The sequence below is a fragment of the Aythya ferina genome (assembly GCF_964211825.1).
Source record: "Aythya ferina genome assembly, chromosome: 7".
NCBI lineage: Eukaryota > Metazoa > Chordata > Aves > Anseriformes > Anatidae > Aythya > Aythya ferina.
Window position 1 is genome coordinate 30607500 of NC_140302.1, and position 21837 is coordinate 30629336.

Below are 21837 nucleotides of genomic sequence, written 5' to 3' on the forward strand. Positions count from 1 at the left end.
GTTACTGAAAGATAAGATTGACTCTTCATCAGGGATCTCGGTACAAGGTCATGTCTCTCATTTTACCCAGACCAGCACCCTTATTTCTCCCATACTGGTAACCAGTTCCCAAAGGTTCCCCAAGGAACCTGCCCAAATCCACTCCATTCCTTGTTCCCTCACCTAACTAACAGGAGTGGTCACGCTTCCTTTCCCCCACTTCCTGCTTGTCGGTCCCATCCGATAATCCAGCCGTGTTTGCAACACTGCTGCCATCTGCTAACAGTGATCCTTCCTTAACAGTCATACCCTACACCTATAATTTCAGCCTGGTTCCCTTCTGCAGGCCCCTTCTTTGTTTAAGTGGCACCAAACGAGTTAAGCAATTCAATGCAAACAAACTCCCGCTGTTCCAGAAGGAAGAGAGAAACAAAGAGGAAAACCTTGGTTATTTAACTGGCAACACTTGTCTGACTAGCTCTGACTCTTCAGGCAGGCATGATCACTCGTAAATCTGTACTTAACTCCTGTTCTCAACCTAATAAGTTTCCAGCTTCCGTTAACAACAATAAATGCAATTTCAGCTGTTACTTGGCATGCAGAGCCACCTCAGTGCAAGACTGTTTTGTTTTTAGTTCTTTGGTGTTATTAAAGGATTAGCATTACGGTCAGCTTTGAGTGGTAATTTCAGAAGATATGAATCGAGGGATGAAAACTGCAGCATTTAAAGTAGCCCTGTAGAAAGGCTTTGGACAGGAGAACTCACAAAAAAGAAGCCATTCTAAGCTGGAAACTTCCCTATGATATCCAGTGTACAGCCTGCACTTCTCTTAATGATTGCTGGGTTTGTTCTTCTGCTTCTTCCAGATAACCTGTGGATGTGCAGAGCACTGGACGTGCTGTAGCTGCAGCTACCTGGCTGAGCCTCTCAATGCTGTTGCAGTGTAACTGCTGCTGATATAATACCTAGGCTGCAACCACATTTCTGGACTGCAAGGCATATGAATATGCTGGGACACAGACAGTAATTGTTATGTTGGCAATTGCAAGCATTTGTGTAACTACCTGCACCCAAAGTTCATTTTCACTAGCTCCGTCTGTATTATCTAGTGAACAATCCACACAACTCGAGAAAGGATGAGCCATACCTGACTCCTGCTGAGGAGGTTTCTCCTTCTTGCTCACATTGGTGTTGGAGTGAGATCTCTTGCGAATCATTGACATGAGAGACCTTTGAGGAAAATGAAACTGCAGATTGTCATTCTGTCCTCTGTTACACACTGCTAGAATGAACCCTGAACATGACACACAAACAGCTTGCTTATACCTGATTATACAGCTGCTTACAAAAGCCTCATTTAACAGTTCTTGAATGCAGATGTATGTACTGAATTACCCCCCACAATGCCTCCCATCAAAATGCACCAGAGAAATTTATTTCTTTTTAACAGACATTAGGCACAAATCAAAACACTTCAGATTTGAATATTAAAAGACAGTGTCTCATTGTGACACATGACAAATTGAAGCTGTTCCAGCATAAAAAGAAAAAGGGAAGGAAGAGCTGTAGATGTTGAAGTGAAGTATTATTCTCCAGAGGACACTTAAATATGGTGATCAGTATCTCCTCACCAACTCCAAGTTTGTAATCTTCTTACAGTGTCAAATAATTATCCCTTCACTACAGTCAAAACGTAGAAGTCCAGACAATGAAATGATTCATCTTAGAGCCCGACTATAAGCTCCTACGTACAACGAGCATGTTAGTGGGGCCTATCTCTCCCCAGCGCTTCTTACGGAGCCCAGTGATAAGGGGTCAAAGCTCTCTCCCAGAAAAAAAAGCATCCAGTGCCTAGGTTCTGAAACAACCTTTGCTCACATAAACTTCACAATACTTGAAAGAAATACTCTGATTTAGCTACTACGGGGCTTAAAATGCATAGTGCTACCCATCCTAATTGTTAAAGGACCCAAGCTTAAAAAAAACAAACCACCACCACCCCCAAGCTAATTCACTTTCTCACTAATATTAGTGAGAAAGAAGCAGGCAAATCAAACGAGTTAACAAAGGTAAAAGGAGCAAAAGATGGAACACGATTGTTCAGAAATTGTTTAGACTGGGTTTCTACAAACAGAGCACCATGCACAAAGGGTTGAATTCTGCCTACTAATCATTATTAAACCCAGCAGTTAGCAAGACTCCGTGTACATACTTTCTATTACAGTAGTGCATTATAGTAAATATTTTATTTAGGGCTCCACATACTTGGGCTTAGTGCCCGATACATCATATTGGTCAGTTGTTTTTTTTTTATGGTCCTTTAAAAAATTCAGTCTTAATTTTGACAATTTTGCCCAAACTGCTTAATGATGTGGTGTTTTTTTCTTACTTTTTTGTTTTTAATTTTTGAAAATAATTGTTGGAACTGAAAACTGCATTTTCATCACCAGTATCTGACAGGAAGGGGCACACACTAATAATCCAACATATCCTTTGGTTCAAAGGGATATTCTTAGCTGCAGCTTCAGACAAGCACTTCACAAGTCTATAATTGCAGCTATCAGGTGAACAGGAAAAAAAAACTCCTACATTTAGAGGAGTCAGGTATCTCTCCTCCTCCAAAGTCACAGTCTAGACAATTGATTAGGCTTGTGATGGCAGACACTGTTCACGAATGGTCAGGGTGCAAATCTGTTAGCAGGTGGGACAGGAGAGCGTCCAGCTGGCAAAGTGGAAGAAATGAAGTCTGAGGCAAACAGAGAAAATCTTTTTTTATTTAAAGACAGGTTTCTTCCTTGCATGTAAGCTCATGTGATGTATTCTGCTTTAGCAAAGAACATTAACGCTTGACTCTTGATTTAAACACTTACCGTATAGGGTTAGGAGGTGGTGGAGGAGGAAGAGGAGGAGGTGGAGGTGGGGGAGGAGGAGGGGGAGGATTTTCAGACTGGTGTACTCGTTTTTGAAGTTCATCAACTGTGCAAGAGAAATGAAAAAAACTAAGAGTCAGTTCTCTGGTTCTCACATCTACTCTAAAAGTGATTCTGATGTCTTACAGCAAAAAAAAGGCTACTAATTAACCAAAAAACCTAAACTACTCAATTGCTAGGAAGTCCAATTTTGGGTAACATCTTTTCTAAGACAGCTGAGAGAACTCATAGGCCTGCCTAGACATATTCTTAAATTTAGCTAATGTAAAGCTCCAACACAAAACAACAAGCAACACTGCCAACAAGCTTAAAAGATAATACTGCTCTTAAGGATATGTTTCAAAAAAGCATGGTTATACATGTAGTCTTATCTAAGGATAGGGATTTTGGCCTCTTCTGACAGGGGTTCAGATGCTTTCCTTACCAGCTATCATGAACTAGCACCTGCTCAGCCCTTGAGCACAATAAAGGCACATCAAAATAAAAAATAGGCCCTCCTTATAGTGAGACACACACACCAGTGCCCCTTTTAAAAAGCAGTTTTAAAAACAAAGCAATAAATAAATAATTTTTCTCATTCCATTTTACTAATTTTTAAAACTAGGAAAGAGGATACATCTTGGATGAATATGAACGATTTTTTCATGTAGAAACCCATTCAGATGCACGTATCCAGCTGTAAGGCTGAGGGCACGCTAAGAACAGTATTTTTATACCTTACAGAACTTCACAAGGTAATTCTTTCACATGTATTTTACACATGACCGTTCTGTGGTTGAAGGCAACTGCTGAACGTCATGTGAAGCACACGTCTGGATCCCAGCTTCAGAAGCTGTTGCTTCTTGGGTCTCAAATACAACATGTAATTCTGTTAGACATGCACCACGCACACACCCTATCGTAGTTTTAAAATGGAAGTTCCTACATGACTTTACCTGTATGCTTTAGGTCTCTTGCTTTTTCTTCAGAGCTCTGACACTTAAGCTCTAGCTCCTTTTTATCTTCTTCTAGAAGTTCTAGCTGCTGTTTAAGACGACTGATCTCCTTATGCAGTGCTTGATTTTCCAGCTGCTCTTCCAGTTCTTTGATCTACAATTGGCAAACAACAGCATTCATTACAAAAAAAAAAAAAAAAAAAAAAGTGGTTTTTGTCCTTCCTTTTAACAAATTAGGCATGGTTATTCCTGAGAACATGATGTTACAGTATAGGAATGAACTGCAACTTCTGGACAGAGGACAAATTTTGAATAAGAGCTAGGCAGATTTTTCTGAGAAATGTCAGAATTTTCTATTCTAACCCTAAATTCTCTTATCTCCTTCTTAAAATACTTCTTCTAGACCAAAGTACTTCAGCTGTAAGTCTTTCCCTTTTTCTTTTTAAGGAGTTTTTAACACATTAATTTTGTTTCTGACTATTTCTTCATTTGAAGCATGAGAATATTACCACTTATGTTCGAGAGTATTACCTCTTGTGTTCTCTGACTGACTGCTTCCACTGATAGCTTGGCTATTTAAACTCCCTTGTCTCAATTCACACAGATGTCAATGGGTAAAGCATGGAACATCAGCATTAGAGGCAGCAATAATTCCCCAAACTCCTTAAATATATATAATTTGCTCTAGACATCAAGGAGCCAAAGATACAGAGGTTTCCTATAAACAGGCAACTATTCTTCCAAAATACTCATTCAGAAGCATATGAGATTACACAGTCTTAATATTATTGCATTCCCAAAAGCCCAGGAATGGTGTACCTCTTCCTAGCACTCCATTATCAGAGATTTAAGAACAGACCTCACAGCTAAGTGAAAACTCAATTTCAGGCTTTTGGTGAAGCAATGACGATTTATCCCAGTTAAAGACTGATCTAGGCATCCAGTTTCAAAGATTATTTTCATTTAGATCCTATCATGACATCCTGCAGCCTTTACCTAGCTTTTCCGTGTTCCAATGTCTGGCTGCTCCATCCAATGCATTTCCTTAGCAAGAGACCAGACTGCTAATGTGAACTGCCTACCTCTCACCTATCTCACCTATTAGTTTACATCACCTGTCCTGTCACCTCTTCTCCACTTCAAGGAACTTCACTTAATGCTTATAATTAAGCTTGTGCTTTACAAGCATCCAGAATACTTCCCAAAATCAGAGCCTTCTGGATGGAAAACCTTTGGTTGTTATACTCATGTCTTACTAGTGACCCAGAAGGAGGGAATCACAATCTTCTCTGAAGTTTAAGTTTTAGACTGTAAACTCTTCCAGGGGGCAAGATCACAAATAATTCTTAACCACAAATCCATGACAATTCATAGCAGTCCTTAAATTCAGAAGGCTGTCAAAGATTTCTGCATTAGATGAAAAGTAACCTAGTTTTACCTTTTGTTGGTGTTGAAGTCTCTCTTCCTCTAATGTATGGGTTAGCTTAGCATTGTCATCCAAAGCCTTCAAAAGCTGCTGATCAGGAGCAGCATTTTGCAGAAGCAGCTGACTTTGCCTTTTCATCTTGTTTTGTTCAATAAACATCTGCCAAAACAAAACCCACCCCCAAACAAAAACAATAGTTAAGCAAAGTCTAAAGCTATCTTTGGGGGAAAAAAGGCAGCTGGAAAGAAAGTGAATAAGTTAATGCTGTATTAATATGGTAGGGGTGGAGGGGGAAGTGGTGAGAAGGAAGGGGAAAAGGAGTCTGAGAATAAAATTTACATGAGCTGATCTCACACAGAAAGGAACCAGAACAACGCACTGCAACACCTCTATTACTTCCATGCTGGCAGCGTAAATAATTTAAATACATGTCTGAATTTTGTTTCCTGGAAACGTGAATTATCCTATTCTGGAGCTCTGGAAAGATTAAAAAAACAGCTTGTGAATTCAGAGACATCTCCTCACACACATCTGCAAGCCTTGGCATAAAGCCCTCTTACTGTACTGTTACCTGCTATGTGAATGATGATGTGCCTTTAGGAAATGAATTTCAGCCCATATTTGTGTAATCGTTGTATAGACTCACCCTTGGAAAAGGCATTTCAGATCAATTTCAGCCTTCTATTTCTGATGCTTGTGCTCTTTTCTCTTTACTGGTTATATTTTTGATTCAGGGAATGGATACATTAGGAAAAAAAAATCCAACAGCCTAGAAGCATGACGCTGACATGAATATCACACCTCTCTCTAGGCTTCACCTGAGAGGTGCAGAGGCTGTCAACATGTGCAGTTTCCTTAAGATCTGCTTCTTTCAGTATTGGAGAAAACGAAACAAAAACTGTTTCCTGCCCCCAGAATTACTCAGTGAATTTTTTCTGCATCCTGCTGTCTCTCAGGTAGATGGGTGCCTGCCAAGCAGCAAGAGCTTCCACAGGGCCCTGTTCCTGTTGTTACAGCAGAAGGTGCTGAGGTTTTAGATGAGCGTTCACGGGCCAGCAAAGCATGCCACTTCTGCCAGGAGAACAGAGAGCAGCCAGAGACTCCCTCAGACTGTTGAAGCACTGTTCTAAAATAAAATATTAGACACACAAAAGTTCCATGAGAGTTTTTCTAGAAAGCAGCTTGCTTTCTATCAGTACAGCACGAGAAGCCCCCAGCCTGTGCTGAACTCACAACGTATCCTGCTTGACCCTGCATGCCAAGAAGAGTCAAGTGATGTTGACTCAATTGATGTCTATATACGAATAAAACCAATCGTGAACACTCATTGGCAAAGCAGTGCCATGAGGGAGGTCATAAGAACTGGAAGCAATCAGTGAAAAGGAAACAGTGAACACCTCCAGGGATGGGACCCCCCCCCAGCTTCCCTAGGCAGCCCCGTTCCAATGCCCGACCACCATCTCTGTGAAGAAATTCTTCCTGATGTCCAACCTTAACCTCCCCTAGTGCAACCTGAGACCATTTCCTTGTGTCCTATCAGTTGTCACCTGAGAAAGAGACTGACACCTTCCAGGTAATAATAGCATCTCCCTTCAGCATCCTCTGCTCCAGACTAAATAACCCCAATTTCTTCAGTTACCCTCCTAAATCCTGTTTTCTAATCCGCACTAAAGAGCTCAATGCTGTATCAAAGCCTCCTGTCACTTCTTAAATCAGTCAAAAAGTTATTTAACTCTGAAAGAAACAACTTCTCTCTATAAGCCACCTTTGTGCAAGCTGGACAGTTTATCTACGCTGACCTTTCAAAGCAACGTGAAAATTTGAGTTTTATTCATTTTATTTCTTTATTTTGACATGGAGAAGTATTTTGAGGCCTTAATTCCAGATTTTTTCCCCATGTTTCTGTCACTAAGACCAGCAGAACAGGGATGTTCCAGCTGGAAGGAGCTGAAACCTACCAAAACAAAAGGAAATCACGCATAACGACTTCAGCAGATACTTCACCAAGTGCAGAAAACACACACTCACTTCATTACATGCTTTTCTAGAAGGAAATTTAGGAAGTTCTCTTGAAGAACTACATGAAACCATTTCATTTGGAAGTTTTCACAAGAAGTCCTGCATTTTTCAATCACTTGAAAGTTTCTTTCATGATATGGTGAATATGTCCCTGCTTACAATAAATGTGAAAGGGTCTTCACCACCAAAAAAAATCCCAAATACCTTTTAACTTCATTTTGCAATCAAATATGTGGGAACCAATCTCCAGTGGGAAGTCCCACCCATTCCAGGAGCTACTTACACACCTGTAACTTGAAGTACCAGCATATTCTAAATGGAAAGGACAAAACAGACAAGATTGTAAGGGCAGATAAAGCAGACAGAGAGCTGGTAATGAGTCGATCACAAGTTTTTGAGATGTTGCTCTGTGCGTTTGACAAGGGACAAAAAAAGACACTTAGAATTGATTCTAATTCAAAATTACAACAGCCACTTCTTGCTTCAGCAGGGTAGAAACCTGTCTGCCTGCACAACCCTGAATATTAATTAAAGCAACTGCTGAAAGGGCAAAAAAAGCTACTAACAGGATTACTTAGACCAGGTGGAATTTAACCAATTGATGGATTCGTTCCGACCCTGGCACCTGCTAGACAATGACCTGCAGAATATCACAAACAAGGCGAGAAACGTCAGTTGGTGCTGGGGGAATCTACCAAAACCATGACTGCGACTAAAGGCAGCTCACAAAGGACTTACACCTATCCTCTTCTTTTTAAAAACCTCCAAGGGTTGCACAAACCAGCTGCACATCTCTCCCTGAGCTCACAAACGGAAGCTCTGAAGTGCAGAAAATCTGGGACTTGGCTACGTTCCATCGGCGGGGTTTGCACAAAAAAAAACGGGGGAGGGAGAAAGAGAGGGGGGATGAAATCCTGAAAATAATAAAAGCTCTTCCCTTGACCTCACAATGAGGCCACACCTCGTTCTCAGAGCCCTGCTCTAACCGTTACCCACATAACGTTTGCTGCAGCTGGTTTTTGTTTACAGCAGAGTTACCAAAGGAATTCTTCCTCATTAAGAAAAGTTAGAAAGCAACTCTGCTGGTGTCAAGTCCCTGGGAACCGTGATCCTCGTTCAAGTAACGCTCAGAGTACAACTGGATGCTGTCCAACTACCACTTCTCCCAGGAGCAAAATGAGGCCAAAGGGAATGCTTCAATATCCATACGTTGCTACGTTCCTATAAATCATTTGAGTACTCACTGTATATTTTTGGCTTAGCTCCAGCTTGAAAGAGAAGAATAATGTCCAAATACCTCAGCACTGCTATAATAACGTAATCACAGGCAGCACAAAGTGAAAGAAAAATCAACAGGAAACATCATCAGCTATAAATACAGTACCAATAGAATCGTACAGTCATTTAGGTTGGAAAAGACCTCTAGGATCATCTGGTCCAACCTTTAACCTAGCACTGCCAAGACAGGTGTGAGTCAAAGGCAGAGTCAAACTCTGGAAGCCTCAAATAGGAAAGGGAACAAAATCAGACAACTGACCGACTGGTCCTCATGTCAAATCCCTGGCAGCACTGCTCCATCCCCTGGTGAGGAATCAACAAATCATCCTTGTGGAGTGGTAGAGCTCCCGTTTACATGTGCCATAATTCACAGCAGCCAATGTCTTTTGCAATATGGATACCCTGGAGCCTTATATTCCTGTGTCCAGAAGTGAAGTAAGTCCCCAAGAGAGGAAGGCTCGAGGCATTTGTATCTCCCCAGAGGAAAAGGCTGTTTGCAGGATTTTGTGTGATGTGGGAGAAAGAGCGATTGACAGATTATGGCTTGACAGGGCACTATGTGGCTCTAAATTCAGGAGGTACTCTGGTTCAAAATGTAATTCCAGGTGTGGATTTTAGTTCATTGGCTAATCAGGAAAAAACACATACACAGACACTTCAATGCCGTGACTGCTTAACGGTGCTGTATTATGAAGGACATTTGAGCCTGTAAGCTTCACTGCATAAGAATTTTACAGCAGGAAACAATGGCTAGTGTTTTTTGATGGAAGAGCTGAGAAACAGACATATCTCATTAAAACACATTAAGAAACTCAACCACAGTTTGGACATTGACCTAGCAATGCTCTCTCAGCACTCAGACTTAGTATCAGGCAATGACATTTGCCCAGGAGGAGCCTTTGTGTTTTTGTGGGTTCATAGGTTTCTAAGTGCTGCTCAGGAGAAAAGCTCCACCAAATAAATGGGTTCTATAGTTGGGATACCATCCAATAAACTTGCTTCAGCACATGCTTAGCTTTCAGTGCATGTGGCATTACTTTGATCTGAAAGTTTTGTATCTGGTGCTTATATTCTTGCCTCAGATCTGCTTCTATAGAGTGTAACTATCACGAGACATCAGACAACGACAAGACTGCTCCAACAGCTAACAAAAACAACATGACGTATGGGAAACCACAGCGGTGCATTTCTAGCAATTTGCTGTGACCTTCACAGACTGGGATTTTCACTAAAGACTAACTAGATTTTCAAACTGCCACAGAAAACTGACCAACTTGATCACGAAACAGGACACAGGTCTAAGCACCGTGCAGTAATCAGCAGCCAACAGTCACTTCTCTCTTTCCAGATGATGTACTATAGTTTTTGTTAAGACCTGCATCAATGCAAGACAGCATCCTCGAGTTTTCTGGCTGAAAAGATCTGATTTACCCAATGCAGGAACTGGAGAAGGTGAGTTAACCCTATTTGTTGCCCAACAGTTGCTTTTCACCAAAGAGGTGTTTGGATCACGTATTTTAAGTGTGAGAAGACAATCCTCATCAGCACCGTGACTTCCTTGAAAACACAGTATTACTGCAGAGCCTGCTCCATAGGAGAGGGTTTGTCCATCTACAACACTCTTGCATTATCCACTTATGAGCTATAACTGCCCAAGGCTCAAAATAAAGAAATGAAAACAAAAAAAGATTCTCTTTTCATACTTAACGTTACTTATTTATCATCTTCTAATCTCCCATAGTTAACGGTTTTCTTTTTGCCATGGTAGAAGTGCAGAAATACATGCTATAAGGCTCACAGTCCTACAGCATTTAGACACCATCTCATATATTCAGAAATAGATCACACACCACATGAAAGAGGAGGAAACCTCTTCACTTTTTTCCCCAATAGAGTAAGTGCCTGAACAGACACACGCACACAAAGAGAAAGACCAAAGAGAGAGTTTCCTAGAGCATACATCTGTTACCATTTCACAAGCCTGTTCTTGGGAAAAAGCTTGATGAAATGTATTAGTGTTGCATCACGCTTCAAAAGTGGTAGCATTCAAGCTTAGGAGACTTCAAGTACTAACCACTTACCATGTCTCTCTAATTATTATTTCCAGTTCAATCAGTTGGACTGCAAATTAATTACCTTCAGCCACCAGTTTCTGTCCAGCTATTCTTGGTGATGCACAGAGCACACTACTTGTAAGCACAGACTTGTTCTACGAGTGCTGGGTTCGCTGTATGCCCTCACAGATGTAGCACGTTAATGCAGAAGTCCTCACAAATTAACCCAAAAGGTCACAAATGCATCTAATGAAGAGTTCTTTGAGAGCTCATGTCTAGCACAAGTCATTGAGACAACAAAATTCATAGCACACAACCCCATGAGCAGTGCAGACATCTGTGAAGAAGGACAGTATTTTTTCCTATAAAATAACAGCCACCTTTTATCATCAACATGGGAAGCTTCAGTCCCAGTAATATGTCGGCTGTGAACTGGCACAGGTAAGGGATAGGGACATTTTGAGGTAAGCAACTGAAATGCAAAGATGTTATTGTGTTATAGATACGTACAAACACAGACATAGGCATAGTCTACTTTTTGCATGCATCCCTAAGTGCTGAGAGTTGGAGGGAAGTCAGGGGGATGATGGAACGATGCACGTTACAGACTCACTTCCATTTTCCACCCATCTGGATGACAGCTCCTTTGCATGCAACCTCTCAACCCGCAAAATATTTCACAGATAACCATAAACACTTGGGAAGGCCCTTCATTTCTTCCAGGTTGTGTGACTTGAAAAAAGCCTGTGCTAGGCACAGAAGTGAGAGGAACCCTCAAATGTTATCTAACAGCTCAACACTCCATTTCTGTTCATCCAAAATTCAGGGAACAGAAAACAGGGGCACACCACTAACTTTGAGAGCACGCTGCCTCTTCTCGGGGAGGTTTCCAGAGTAATTTTAGGTGCAGGGGTTGTCCCCATGCCAGCACACACGACAGTAATAAACTGTTCACTTTACAAAATATTGTTGCAAGGCAGGTTGTATGCTTAATAAACCATTTATGCCAGATTATTTTGTTAAACTCCTGGGATTTTCACATCGCTAAGACTTTCAATTTACATCTTGCACTGTGTTCCACCCCTTTTGGCTTGCTTTGGCTGAATGTATTGTATTTTGCTCATCTTTGTGGAAGAGTGCTTTTCAGGGCTAGCCTCTATATTATTGCGATGGCCTTCAAGATACTCTCTGCCTTCCTTTGTTTGCTTATAAACTGCTCTACAAAGAGCTGAGAGATCTTAAAGTGTCTCTTAAAACATGACACTAGAATTCTAGTTAAGCTTGCCAAGATTCCTGTGTTAACAACCCTGTTTTATTCAGGTAGGTACAGATTTTTCCATGCCCCCGCCCCTTACACACTCTATTTATTTAGTTCTTTTATGCAGATTCCTGTACCTTTCACAATGGATTGTGACTCACTTCAAACCCTCTTTCTTTTTCCTTCCCCCTCTCCACACCACGGCTGACAATATTTACTCAGTTTCTTTAGAACCTCTAAAGAGCACGAATTCTAATGTTTGAAGTTGGATCATTTTTGATTAATTAAATATATATTATGGTGGTGCCAGCAGCATGACTATAATTAAGGCTGTATTTGATTTTTTTTTTTTTTAATCAAAAGCTCTGATTTTCAAGTGTTCTCTCACTCCCATGTGCACTTGCTCCCTCTCTCTCCCTGTCTTTCCCTCCCGCCTGCACTTGCTCCTGCACACGCTCACCTCCTGTTCTCTCTCTCACACCTGCACTCCCAATTGCTCACATCCTGGGGCAAATCCTCATCTCCTGCAGAAGCACAGGGTGGGAAGGGCACCACTTGGAAACGCCTAAGCCAGCCACTCGCGTGGGCTCCTCCAGCTGCAGCCCAGGAGGTCACAATGAGGAGCAGGGCGCTGATCTGAACCCATGGCCAACACCCCTGGCAGGAAAGGCTTCAGATGCCTGAGGCCTGAAAAAGTCAACGTGCCCTCCACCAAACAAGACCTTCTATAGACAGTAAGTCCATATCTAGGCTGTTGGAGATACCCTGAACTAATGCACCATGCTAAAATGTGCTATTCTACAGACTCCACCACAGCAGTCCCATGGCACGTGCATTGCTCAGGGATCGGTTCCTTACTCAAAGCACTCCAGGCAAGTTAAGCACAAAGCGCTCAGCACAGGGTGCTGCCCTTTGCTCAAAGTCCTCCCAACAAAGTCCCAACAAACCACACAACTCACGCAAAAAATCCAGCAGGATTTTGTATTTCAAAGAAACATTTTATAGGGACAGAGAAAACAGAAGGCCAGGGAAAGCCTTGCAATGGGAAGCCAGGCCAACAATCACAGATTTTTTAAAGTAATTTGAAACATTGTCATTTCCCCAAACGCAACTGAGCAGTGCCTTTGTAGTCACACGCTCCTGTATTAAAAAAAAATAAATCCAAAAATCTTTCTGAATTGCATGACACAAAAGGAAAAGAGGTACACAAAGGAAAGACTAATGCAGGCCTGAAGCTCACTGTCCTAACAGCCTCTGGAAGGACTTCAAAGAATGAAAAGTCCCAGCCGAAGAGCTACACTGTCAGTCTGCCACAACAGCAGCCCATATTTTCATATTTCATTTATGAATATTTCCAGATCCATAAATAATGACACACACACAAGAAAAGAGATGCACTTGTTCATAAATAACCGGGATTTCTTTGACATTGTACTTGACAGTTTGCCTGTTGGTTTGTTATTCAAATACTAAAAATACCTTAAATATCCTCCTTCAAAACATGTAGCTGTCTGAACATTGTAGTTATGAATCTGAACAAAAGCAACATTCTGGGCCCGGAGTATCAGATAATATTCTTTTCTGACCTGAAAACCAGCTTAACTATGCAATTATAAATTACTCTTTTCTGAGAGATGTAAGACCTTTACATACAATCTTCTACTGCCAGTTAATGAACAGAAGCACGTCATTGTTCCCCACTTCCCTACTAAGAAAAAGCAAAGCAGCAATAAGAGCTAGAGCTAAAATAGATATTGTAATAATGCAGGCTAAATGAACATGCTTAATTCTTACAAATATATTTTCTGAAAATAGCAGTTCTGCAGGCACCACAGCCAACAAAAACTGCTAAAAAAATTAATACCTACACAGACTGGTAAGTCTTGAAAAAAAATCCGAATTAACATTTAAACAAAAAAGCATTTTGCCTAAAAACTTTTAGTTGCTAATAAACATGTCTACCTTGAATAGTGTTACTGAAATTTGCAGGTCTCATTGTTATTTCTGAAAAGAAAAAACAAACAAACAAACAAACAGTGAACCTTTGACCAAAATCTAAATGCCCCAATGGCACTGAAGCCATGGCCAAGGGAGATGTCCAGCTCTGCACAGATGAATTTGGGCTTCATCTCACAGAGCTCTGTAAAAGTGGGGTCTGGAAGAGACTGTACGTACAGTCTCTGATTTCAGAAATCACTGCTTTTGAGCAATATTTCTCTTGCATCAATTGACTAACAGTATTCTGCAAAGTCCACCTCCATAGCCCAAATCAGAGTTAGAAGGATGTTTTAATAACTAGTAAATTATTTTCACTTCTAACATTTTTTATCCTCTTGGGAAGAAACATGTCAGCTGCTTGAGCTTTGCCTGAAGTACATTTTCAACATGTGCCAGACACTGACAATAGGCAGGAGACAGCAGGTATGGGTTTCCTGGAGGGTCGACATGGTGACCTTACAAAGGGGTGAACAGGGAAGAGCTGCAATAGGTGGAAAGAGGAAAGAGAGAAGCAGTACCCTTGGCTCAGCTGCATCAAGTTCTTCAACCTCTGTACATGGCACAGTCAAAGAGCACACATGTGACTGAGAGCGAGCGAGCACAAGCAACATCTGGTTGACTTCCTCACCCCTCTCTTCCAGATTTTTGAATTTGAATACAGTTTATCTCAAACCCACAAAATGTTTTGTTTAAAATGTTGCTATATTATTCTGTTCATCCCCAAAGAAATCAAATAGCCAGCACAACACACAGAACACAACAAGCACTTTCAGTGTTTTCTGTAGAGTTTCCAAGTTAATATATGCCCTTGCTATCATTGACTGAATGCAGCTAGATGTACAGGAGTAATCAAATAAATATCTTTTTGTGAAAGAGAGACTGGAAAAAAAAAATGGCAGCAGCAAAAACAAAAAGCACAAGAGCTCTCTACACAAAGTTGATTTCCTGAAGGCTAAATATCTCTTTACTGGCAGCCCTGGTTTCAAAATCTGAAATTATACATTTTCCTTATTTAAAATATTTCAATAATGATTACCTATAATTTTGATGTATAATGACTTTCTTTAAAAACAGAGTTCCCTAAGAAGCAATTACTTAGGAAGTCCAACTTTTACTAAGGAAAATATTGTACACATGGCACAGGTTACAAAAGCATGAAAACATAACCCAAGTACAGAGCTCTCAAAATCCAAACTGCAAACTGAAAAAGCATGAGGAAGAAAAAAACACACTTATAATTTTATTGGGCTTTGGTCTATCACCAGAATGAGAGAGTTTGGCAGCATTGTCTGAGGCAAACAGCATTGCCAGCTAGAATTCATCTGAGGAATTGCTAGCTGTTCCATAATGCTATCCAGCATCTCGTTTCCTCTTTGGGAGTTCATATCTTTTTTAGCATACAGAAGCACTGTTTGTGGTTTTTTTTTTGTTTGTTTGTTGTTGTGTTTTTGTGTTCTTTTTTTTTTTTCTTTCCACAACTAGAATGTTCCTTGCAAGAGGTTATTCAAAAAGCACATTTTAAATAAGTAACCAAACTTGCATAAACCTCAACTAATACTGTATTTTGCATCTTTTTTTTTTTGTGAATTCACTTTTTTTCTTTTTCCAGGAAAAACAAAATGCTTTAAATTGTACCAGTAGAAAGGCAGCTAATCTTTCCCAGACCCAATCACTACATATATCACACTGAAATGTTGTAGCTGATTAAGCCCATAAGAAACTTTTAAAAAAGACAGAGGTAAGAGTACATGGATAATTCTGTAAAGTTTTATAAATTCTGTTGAAACAGTAAATCCATTTCACAGATGATGTATGTTAGTTAAGTAGCATGTGGAAATTCAAAGCCATCATTTCTATGAGAGTGAGGAATTGAAATCAAGTCAACTACGTTGGTAGTAGGGTTTTGGTCAGAGATCCCTTTTACTTAATTGCTCACCTCTTGGGCAAATGACTCTGCTTTCTTCCGTAGGTTCTTTTCCAGTTCAAAGTTTACATGAAGCTCTTCATATTCCTCTACAGCCAGCACAGATACTGTTCACAAGAATGAAAGAAAATCAGAATTAGAAGCAGAATGGATAATAAACCATCAAATCAGAAGAAAGTACTGCTGGATTTATCCAGATAGGCTGTTTTTCCCTAGTACCATGAATTCCTGAACAAAGATGTAACTTAGTTTTACATTTCTACATACAGTCCACAATATTTGTAATATTTTACCATTTTGTTTTAAACCTCCCTAAACATACACGCTGCTTTATACCTGTGCATGCATGTCTCATGATCCCATGCACATCTGCACGTACAGGTATTTTAACACTTGAAAAATCTTTTGGAATGTTTTTTGTCTATAATAGGATATGATTTTCTTCCCCCTTCTTATGAACCTTACAGGCTACATAATAACTACTACCATCTTAAAAAGAATACAAGAATATTTATAGCTTACAATTGCAAAATGAGAATTAAACAATATATATATTTTTTTTCTGGATAACTCTCACAGAATTGCTATTTCTCATCACTGCTCTTTGAGATGTGACAGCTGAACATCTAGCATAGTCTAGCTAGAAAAGGGAACAGTTTCTCTGTCCTTTTTCTCCTTCACTTTTCTTACTCTTTCCTGTCTGGTTGCTCCAGGGTTGTTGATTCTTATTAGTGAATAGACTAACGTATAAAATATTTTCATCAGTATGGAGCAATAGTTATGAGCCAAGGATCAAGTTACTTGTTCCAGACAAAGAATAACTACAGGTAGAGAGAGCATCTTCTGGTGGAGCTCAAGCTCAAAGCTTCAGTAAGAGACACAAAGTACCACAGATCGTATCTTGCCTCTTTGGGCAAAGGCAATCAAAGTCTCAAGAGAGCCTTGCTCAACCTACCGAAGTATGCTGGAGGCAACTGTATTTGCGTACTTGGTTTAAGGGAGGTTTGACACATCTCTTTGCAAGAGATTTCAAAGGGCCTGAAGAAGAAAGCAGTGCAATTTTGCACTGCCTGTATTTAAACTGTGCTCACAAAAGCATGCCTCATATGCGTGGCTAAAGCTAACTATGGGACACGCTCCCCCAAACTATCCCAAACACATCTCAGTCCAGGAGATCAAGCATTGTTTACAAATTCTGTCTCACTGACCACTTGCACTTTCCTAGTAAGCTTTAGCTCTTCCTGGCCAAAGACTAGTTTCCAGAGTGATGCCACTGGATTTCTAACAGTATCTTATGTAAATTCCTTGCTTCTTTGGAAGCAAGTGTAACAATTTTTAAAGGTAAGTATAGCACATGGAACTTCAGAAAGTAGGATACACATCCCAGCCCATCTCAAAATGATATCTAAAAGAAACCACCACACTTACATTTAAGATAAATTCGCCAACTCTGACTGTATGTATCAATTACACAACTCCGAGACAGCACCACATAGACTCAGAATACAGTTGGTATCAAAAAGACACTTTAGTAACTCATTTCAAGCATACAAAAAAATCTTGCTTTATGTTGCCAGCACATTAGGACCTAACCTTGTGTAACTCATTTTTTCTGGATAACAAGCAAACATAAAACAAGGAGCTGTTCTTTTTCAGAAAAAGAAAACATTTCAGTCTTCTGGGAGAGTGATCCACCAGCAGCCTTGGCAGTTTCCTTTACCCAACAAACCTTTCAGGATCCCTTGGAAAAGTTTTGAGAGTTCTTTATTTTTCTCCCTGGGTAAGCAGGTAAAACACAAAAGGAACGACTTGAAAATAAATCAGAACAATTTCAGGCACTGGGAATGTGTCTGCAGTATTCTGCTGTTTCTGCCACAGAGCAAAAAGTCTTCCTATTCTCCCATTCAACCTGCTACTTATACTGGCACATTTTCCTGGAGCAGAGACGGTCTAGAACAGTCCATGTATTTATCCAGCATCTATAGCAATGAGACCAAATGTCAGATTTGGACTACAGTCACTGTTCTGCAACATGTTCTTTGAACTATAACATAGAAACTCTGACACATCCTTTGCAGAATATTCAAACATTTAGAAAGCCTGCTAAGACCACACACCTCTGTTACATTTTTCCAACAGTTTTTGCTGCTTATTAACTTCTGTTGTCAAAACAGCCTTTTCTTCTTTCACTTTATTCACCTAGAAAATAAAAAAGAACAAATTAAAAAATAAGACTATTTTAATTAGTGGTATAAGGCATATAACACATTACGCAATGCAAGCAACATTTTGCTTTCAGTAATTTTGTTTCTTACGTTTGGCTTGATGTTAGGGTTTTCTGTGTTATAGCAAGAATTTTCACCCTAATTTAGAGATCCCTATCACAGACAGCATTAAGAGGTTATGAACCAATCCTCCACGCAGCGCTCCCGTGGCCCATTTTCACAGCATGCACCAGCCACAGCTACAAATGTAAAATCTTTTGAACTTTTCAGGATGAGGCACCATAGCACCTGGTTAAAAAGTTACTAGCTTGCCCTTGACTGCTTGCCTTTAATATAGACAGGCTGCTGGATTTTTTGTTGTATTTGTGTTTTGTTTTTTTCCCTTCCCTGGGCTCTGTTCATTGTTCAGGAGCTGTCAGCTGTCTCTTTCTGAATGCAAGTGTTGCACAGACAGGAAGAACCACTAAGTCCTGATTTGCATCAGTACGTGGCTTATCCAGTTTTCAAGAAGGAATGAAACTGCTGGCTCAAAAAGCCAATTTGCTGGTCTAATTGCCATGACAGGACACTGCCAATGGCTAAACTCAAGGATATGCTCAATGAAGTAGCAACAGTGATTAAACCAGGAGTTCTCCAAAAATATTTCTTGCATTTCGATAGATTTAAGGGGAAAAAAATTGTACTGCAGGCTAATGGGTGAGAGGATGTCAGGAAGGGGAGATAATGAAAATATGGGCATTAGAACAGATTATGAAGAATCATCTGCCAGCAACAGCAGCAGATTGGGCTCTGACATAGAAGGCCCCTTCTAGATGTGTGCCCTAAGTGGTACCTCACATGGGCAGGCTGGCAGGACTTTCGATTAGATAGTATTCAATTAACTTCACAACTGAGTGTTTTTAGCAAAATTAGATACAAAAAGTACCAACTACACGCTAACGTGGTCTCGCCTTCCATGGTACAATACATACTTCTTCAATTACTTCTACAAGTTTGCACCTCAGGTTTTCCAGTTCAATGGCTAAGGTCTTCTTTTCCTCATGAACAGATATGATTTGATCTCGCAGCTCTGCAGTTTGAGGAAGGAAATGAAAAATATATTTTTATTTTATTCTTGGAAGAAAACAACAAAAGAAACGTCAGAGCAGTGCAAGTACAAAACAATTGTATGCAAAGCATCAGATGCATTCAAGGTGCATCCTCAATAATTTAGGAACTTTGCAGAAGTGTCAAGTAACAGATCTATCATTGGGCTCCAGTTTCAGATTTACTCTGTTGGGTAATGTGCCTTGTTCAGCACTGCCATCTTCATTTGCATTCTGAATGATTCATTTCATGCTATAATGGGGCCAATCCTGTCACCACGGAGTGTCCTCAGCCCTACTCAGGAGACTGTCACATCACAGAGACTCTGGTAGTCAGGTAGCAGAAAGCAATTTTTAATAGGCGTCCTTTAAAACAAAATAATGTACTTCAGTTCTTTTGGGATCATGAGTTCTCGTCACAAGGGAAATAAACAAAACAACAGGCAGTTAATACTTGGGAGGTTTCCACTGAAGAAATTGTCCTGAACAGCTGCCAATTTTTAGTCTTTGTAACATGTGAACAGAGTCGGAATATAACCTTTACTGATGGAAGAGCTAATGCTTGTAATTTTCCCCTCAGAATTTTTGTTCCTTAATTATCAAAATATGAAATAAATTAAATTCACAATGCAATAAACCATTTGATTATAATCACTTCTTAACAGGAGATCAGTTTGCATACATAATATATCGAGGTTTAGGTTAACAGAAAAACACCACAAAATATAAATTTATTGATATATATTAGCTTTCAGTAAGTGCTCTCATTCCCCACCTGCTTCCAGTATTTCATAGCACTGCTGTTCTTTGAATACCAGCCACCAGTTAAGAAAATTGTTGCTAATCAATTGCAGATGATGACAACAAACTGGATGTCATTTTGTTTGGTTTCAGATCTCCAAAATGTCAATTCCTCCTCCCCTCTTCCCAGCTCAGGAGCTTCAGATTTATTTTCCTCTCAATTAATGGCACAAACATTGTAAAGGAAAGAAAAATTCTTGTTTTCCCAGAAGATTCTTGAACCAAACCTTCCATTTCATGGATGTGTGCTTTCCAGTGAAATTAATGGGAAAAAAGATTCCGAAATTTATGGTAACTAGGTTAACTCAGGTGCTACAGTACATATATCAAACTCAACATAGAGAGAAGGAAGCATATCCACACCAACTTGGGCAACACCTGAGAGCATCAAGGGGAGATTGAAAATGCCTCTTTCATCACACGTGATCTTACACTTCGCAGGTAATCCAAGATGCTACCAGATTTTTCCCCTCAAGACTAACACCATGCAGTTTGGCTTAGTCGGGGCGCAGAGCCTTATTATTGCTTTTTGGTACATGTTGTCAGATCACTCTGCTACCATACACACACCCACTTCTCTCCAGGCACAGGAACAGAATATTTTTTCCTCTAGCAAATGGGATGCCAATGCTTTTAAAATACTCAGCACTTGTAGAAATAAGACCAGTAACATGTAATAACAGTGCCAGAGAAAGGAGCAGAAGTCAAGATTTCTAAATCCTTTACAACTCCTGCCACACTTTGTTCTCTAATGAATTCTTCAGCAAGGCACAGACCATATACAGCAGAGCATTTCTTCAAATATTTTTCTCATTTGGCCCTGCTACTCTTCCTAACAACATTGTCCTTTGACCTGCAGACAGAATCTCTGCCCCTTCTAACAGTATCCTTGACGTCTTTCTCCATTAAAAGACAGGATGAACTCCAGACTCTTATTTGAGATTCAGAGGGGTTGCATGATGTGGATCACACCATTCTCTGCCTCCTTTCCTACATGTGTAGTACATGTGAAAGGGTATACGACATCTTATTTCTTGGGTGTTTTGTGGGGTTTACTGTTTTAGTTTTTAAAACATTTTAAAAATACTAGGATTTTTTTTGTTTTTCTTTTTCTTTTTTTTTTTTTTTTTTTCCAGTGATACTTTGTACTGTTTCACTGAGGCTACAACATTCAAACAGATAACAATTAACAAGGTCAGGCTGAGTTCAAGACAGTTGTACTTGCACAGTGTTCACTACTGTAACTTATCAAAAAAAAAAAAAAAGAATGTTTTTGCTTGTTTAAGTGAACCATTTAATCTCTCTCTGTATCAAAATGAAGAATGTGGGAATTCCCCTTTTCTGGACACTGGGATATAGCAAAATATATACAAAATCACAGTAACTTCACCATGGGGTTAGACTAGAAAGATAGGCAAATTTTCTATCAACAAAAAGCCTATCAAAAAGAAACCAGAAATTTCTGCATATTGCACAGACTTATAGCAGTGTACTTCCATGTTCCCAAGCTTTGCTGTTTTCCCTGGTACAACAGTCCCTTTTTAATTTGCTTGTTTGGCAGGAACTCTGGAATATGAACAAAATTTGTGTATACAAAGGGACACAATGGCAGTATCAATGGAGAGTCCTGCTTTACAGTCTTTGAACTAGTGACACTGCAATTGAAGTAAATACCAAGGTGACCTTGTCCTTCAGCTTACCTTTCAGTTCGTTAAGGACCTAAAGAAACGTTTCTTTTACCAACCCAGTAACGTTGAGCTCTCTTGGATGTGTAGATCCCATTTTCCTGTAACTTACTTAGCAGGACATATATCCATCATATACCTTATGCACTATCACTCCAGGCCTACCATGTCCTTACAGCCCTCCCTGTGATGTCCACTCTGAGAAGCCTGACACAGAGCCAGATGTATCTCTAGTCCCA

At 40.0% G+C, this 21837-nt stretch overlaps 1 protein-coding gene across 2 annotated transcripts in view; it reads right to left on the bottom strand.

The window, feature by feature from the left end:
• SHTN1 (shootin 1) overlaps positions 1-21837 on the bottom strand; it is a 59370-nt gene that overhangs the window by 15031 nt on the left and 22502 nt on the right. For both annotated transcript variants that reach the window (XM_084525615.1, XM_084525616.1), the window contains 7 exons: positions 18999-19096; positions 17920-18001; positions 15815-15909; positions 5284-5430; positions 3846-3999; positions 2851-2956; positions 1128-1210 (listed from right to left, as the gene is read on the bottom strand). In XM_084525615.1, coding sequence (XP_084381741.1) covers positions 1128-1210; positions 2851-2956; positions 3846-3999; positions 5284-5430; positions 15815-15909; positions 17920-18001; positions 18999-19096 — 765 coding nt within the window. The remainder of the gene's footprint in view (positions 1-1127; positions 1211-2850; positions 2957-3845; positions 4000-5283; positions 5431-15814; positions 15910-17919; positions 18002-18998; positions 19097-21837) is intronic.